We start from the raw sequence: 4,794 nt of genomic DNA on the forward strand, positions 1-4,794 counted from the left end.
TGGAGAGCGTGGACTGGCGGCGGCTGAGCGCCATCGACGTGGACAAGGTGGCGGGCGCCGTGGACGTGCTCACGCTGCAGGAGAACATCATGAACATCACCTTCTGCAAGCTGGAGGATGAGAAGTGCCCTCACTGCCAGTCGGGAGTGGACCCGGTGCTGCTGAAGCTCATCCGCCTGGCGCAGCTCACCATCGAGTACCTGCTGCACTCACAGGAGTTCCTCACCTCGCAGCTGCACGGCCTGGAGGAGCGGCTGCACCGGAGCCTGGCCGAAGGCGAGCACAGCAAGAAGCTCCTCACCAAGCAGGCCGGCGAGATCAAGCTGCTCAAGGAAGAGTGTAAACGCAGGAAGAAGTTGATCTCCACCCAGCAGCTGATGATCGAGGCCAAAGCCAGCTATTACCAGGTGGGACGCTGCCTCTCGATTGGCCCTTAAAACCCTCAGTGCCTACTGGTTGGGATATTTGGGATATTGAGAGTCCTTTCCTATAGCCCTGCCCTTTTTTGTTTAAGATTTGTTTAAATCAGGAGAAAGTACTCTTTAAGCGAAAGCGTACTTTTAACTAACAGATGACATGGCTCATTACTTTGTGTAGACTAACACGGGTTAATAATTTAACAAGCAGCCCTGTCTGCAGTGCTTTATTGAATTATCTAAAAGCTGGTGGTTCAAGAAGCTGTTTCCTCCTCCTAACAGGTATAATGAAAAATAAACCAGGTGCAAATTGCTGTTGAGGTTGGGCCCCAGATGATATGGAATGCTTGCATCTTGTGGATTCCCCCTCCCCTCCACTCATTTTTAAATTTTGAAATGTTTTAAAATTTACAGGAAGATTGCAAGAACAGTGCTATGACTTCTTATACCCTTCAACTAAATCCACCAATTATTGGCATTTGCGACACTGGCTTTATTTCCTCTGTCTCTGTATCATGCTATTACTGTTAAGCCATCTGGCAGTGAGTTGCAGAGTCCTAAATATTTCAATGTATGTATTTTCTAAGAAGAAGAATACTTGCTAGTATAACAGCACTGTTTAAAAATTTTAAAATTCTTGTCTTTTTGTTCTTAATCTCCAACTGTTTGTTCTTGAACCCAAGATAAATATTGTCATTTCTGAGTGTAATGAAGTCAGTGTATGTATCTTTTATGAATTAGGTGGAGAAAGGAAGAATCCTTGAAGATATCAAAGTAAGCAATAGACTGACTAGACTGATTTCACACCCAGTCATTTTGGCTAAATAGGACTGAACAGGCCTTAGTGGGTTTAGGGAATGGCGGAGCCAAAGCAGGAGAGAGTGTAGAGAAGTGGGTGTAGGTGCAGAAAGCAGTGTGATTAATTGTACTCAGGACCATCCCAATAGGCGCCTTGGGAGAAGTGTGCTTACACTAGGTGAACAGTCAGGAAAGAATCCTGTTAGAAAGGCTTAATGTTTAGCCTTGGGTACACAACCCCTAGGTGAAATCATCAATGATCCCGGATATCGATAATTGCCTATTTGTTTCATAAATGCTATTTAAAAACTAAATATTGATAAATAGTGTTGAGATGGTTCTCTAGAAAAACATATTATTGTAAAATGGATAGAATGGGTTCTGTTTAAAACCTTTGAAGAAAGTGCAACTGGTTTTGATGTTAAGCAGTAAAACATTAAAACCTGTAACATAAAATTTTTATGTTTATAAACATTTTTTCATTCTTTTGGTTATCATAGAAATAGCTGTTAGTAGATGAAGACTTTAAAATGTTAATGATATATGAAGATAATAAACTAATGGCACACTTTTATCAAATGAGTGGAACCTGCCAACTCTTGACCACTGAACAGACTCTGAGTGGTAGTGGTAGCTGTATGGTGTGCCCAGGGGGTGGCCAAGAAGAGGCAGGAAAGACCACACCACCTTTTCCTACTTAGTGTATTTAGTGTAGGTATACTCTGCCCTCTATTAAGTGACTTGCCATTGTCTCTTTGTGGAGTTCTTGAGCTGTGAGAGCATTTAGGGTGACAACTCCAGAGTTATTCTACTTCGGTTTGAATCCCAGCTATTCCTCTGCACAAGTCATTTAACTTCTAAACCTTAGTTTCCTCATCTGGAAAACAAGAGCCTTAGTAGCAGAATCCCAGGAGATAATGCATGTATAGCATGAGGTGGTCGGTTTAGGTGGTTTAGTCGCTAAGTTGTGTCTGACTCTTGCGACCCCATGGACTGTAGCCCTCCAGTCTCCTCTGTCTGTTCTCCAGGCAAGAATACTGGAGAGGGTTGCCATTTCCTTCTCCAACAGCATGAGGAAGGCTCAGTAAATAGCATCTGACAAGTGGATGTTGATATCTGCGGGGGCTTCTCCATAGTGAGCTGTGGTTACCTGTGGTCTATGCCTTTGTGATATAATTATAATGAATAAGCGTAAGGCAAAACCTGAAAAGGAAAGCATGTAAATAACACAGTAGGATTGAAGCAGCAAAATCCAGACTGAGAGAAACTCAGCAGGACAAATGTTCATTTTCTTTATCAAGAAAGTTATAAGGAAAAGAGAGCTGGAGGTTCAACCTATAGACTAACAGAGAATTAAGAGACAAAACAACTAATTGCAAGATATAACTTTATTTGGGTCCTGATTCAAAGCAAAGTGCAAAGGATATCCCTGGTGGTCCAGTGGCTAAGACCCTGTGCTCCCAGTGCGGGGGGCCCAGGTTCTGTCCCTTGTCAGGGAACTAGATTCCACATGCCACAGCTAAGACCTGGCACAGCCAAATAAATAATTATTTTTTTTAAAAACTGCAAAAATGTTTTCTAAGCCAATGTGTGAAATATTGGGAAAAAATAAATGGTTGGATATTTGTCAATAATTAAGGAATTTACACATTTTAAAAGGTGGGATGATAATATTATGATCGTGTTAAAAGAAAATCCTTTTGGAGATAGATTTTGAAATATTGGCAGATGAAATACGTAATATTCAGGATTTACTGAGAATAGTCCTGGGGAAGGTTATAGATGAACAAGTTGATTTTTTTTTTTTTGGTTTAAAAATTATGTTAAAAGGTAGAGAATAGAGATATTAGTAAGATTGGTTTTTTTCAGTAAGTTCATCTTAGGAGGCCAAATATTCCTAAGCATGTGATCAATGTTAATGCTGGGCTCTGGGGATAAACCTGTGAATAAAGAGAAGAGAGTTCATACTTTCAGGAAGCTGAGATGCTAGATCCTAGAGGAACTGGACAGGAAATAAGAAGCAAAGGAAGTAACTAAAGCTGATAATATTAAGTGGTGAGATGGACAATGATGCAAACAAGACAGTGCCTGGCAGGGAGCTTATCCAGGAAGATTTCTTAAGGACGTGCAGCACAGCCCCAGCATGGAAGACGTTCCATAAACGACATCTCGAATGTTGGGAAGGAGCCAGACTTTCATTGGAAAGTCTGGGGAAAGTTCAGGCAGGGACTGGCCAATGCAGAGTGTCTGAAGCTGGCCAGCGTGAGGGACAGGAAGAAGGCTGGCACAGGTAGAGTGTCATGGACAAGTTGGTACTGTTGGGCTGGGAACCACCTGTATAACAGGAGCATCCTCAGGGGTTCCAGAAACCACCATGATGGGCTCTGTTAACAGAGATGGTTTTCACTGGCATGTGTTCAGTTTGGGAAGAACACCCTGGTTGTAAATGTCTTTTTAGTTATGGTTTCAGCATCACTTGCCAGGGTGGTATCTCTTGGGGAAAAGCCCCCAAGAGGGAGTGCTTCAGGTACCCAGATTTTAATTCAAATTAGGTGGAGGGGCACTTGTTAGAGACACTTGGATTCATTGCTCTCTCCTTTTCAGTGCCATTTTTGTGACAAGGCCTTTATGAACCAAGCTTTCCTACAAAGTCATATTCAGCGCCGCCACCCTGAAGATTCGCATCTTGGTAAGTAGTGAGCTCTGCTTCAAAGAGCTATTTTCTTTAGCCTTATAATAAAGGTACTATTTCTGGTAGCTTTTTCTTTTTTCAGCGAGACATGGCCCAAAGCATCTCTCAATCCTTTTAAAAGAAAGCGTCATAGTCCTTGTTTGAACACTCATTAAGTGAATATTGATCCCCTGTGATGTGCCATGCACTGCATTAGGGCTCAAGGATGCAGCCATAAGCAAAACAGACCCTGTCTGGCTCTCTTACATCCTAATAGAGGGGATGGAGGAGTTACATCTAAACAAATGAGTGATGTTTTCAAGTGGCGGCAAGTGCAATGAAGAAAATAAAGTAGGAGAATGGGACTGAGAGTGACTCCTGGTGGTCAGCCATGGCCTCATTAAGGAGGTGATATTTGATCAGAAATCAGAATGATGAGGGGGTCCTGGCATGCAGGAAATCTAGGAAATGAAGATCTCAGGCAAAGGGAATTCTCACTGTCAGCTGTGTTTGGGGGGGCGGGGCAGGCCGGTGTGTTTGGGGAACAGATAAAAGTTTGGTGGAGCAGAGTGAGCAGAGGTGGGCTAGGAAGGGGCCAGGTCACGTAGGGCCTCAAATGCCCTGGGTAGGAATGTGGGTGATATAACCAATATAATGAGAAGCCGCTGGGGGATTTTAAGTTGGAGGGGTAGGGATATGATGTAATTTGGACTGGTATTTTTATATTTTTTTGGCTGAGCCACTCAGCTTATGGGATCTTAGTTCCCTGACCAGGGATCCAAAGCACTGCCAGTGAAAGCACCAAGTCCTAACCATGGGATGGCCATGGAATTCCCTCCAATTTGTACCTTTACACGACCCGTCTAGTAGTGGGCGGGGAACAGACAGTAGGGACGGAGGTGGAAGCAG

The 4,794-nt window shown here is 43.2% G+C and overlaps 1 protein-coding gene across 1 annotated transcript in view; it reads left to right on the forward strand.

Annotated features, from left to right (window-relative positions):
- Window positions 1-2: 2 nt before the first annotated feature.
- Window positions 3-4,794, forward strand: part of DZIP1 (DAZ interacting zinc finger protein 1) — a gene marked incomplete at its 5' end in the record, with an annotated part of 48,805 nt that continues 44,013 nt past the window's right edge. Inside the window, 2 exons of the mRNA XM_010831561.1 lie at window positions 3-407; window positions 3,819-3,903. Coding sequence (XP_010829863.1) covers window positions 3-407; window positions 3,819-3,903 — 490 coding nt within the window. The remainder of the gene's footprint in view (window positions 408-3,818; window positions 3,904-4,794) is intronic.

Source organism: Bison bison, unplaced genomic scaffold (genome assembly GCF_000754665.1).
Source record: "Bison bison bison isolate TAMUID 2011002044 unplaced genomic scaffold, Bison_UMD1.0 scf7180017864527, whole genome shotgun sequence".
NCBI lineage: Eukaryota > Metazoa > Chordata > Mammalia > Artiodactyla > Bovidae > Bison > Bison bison.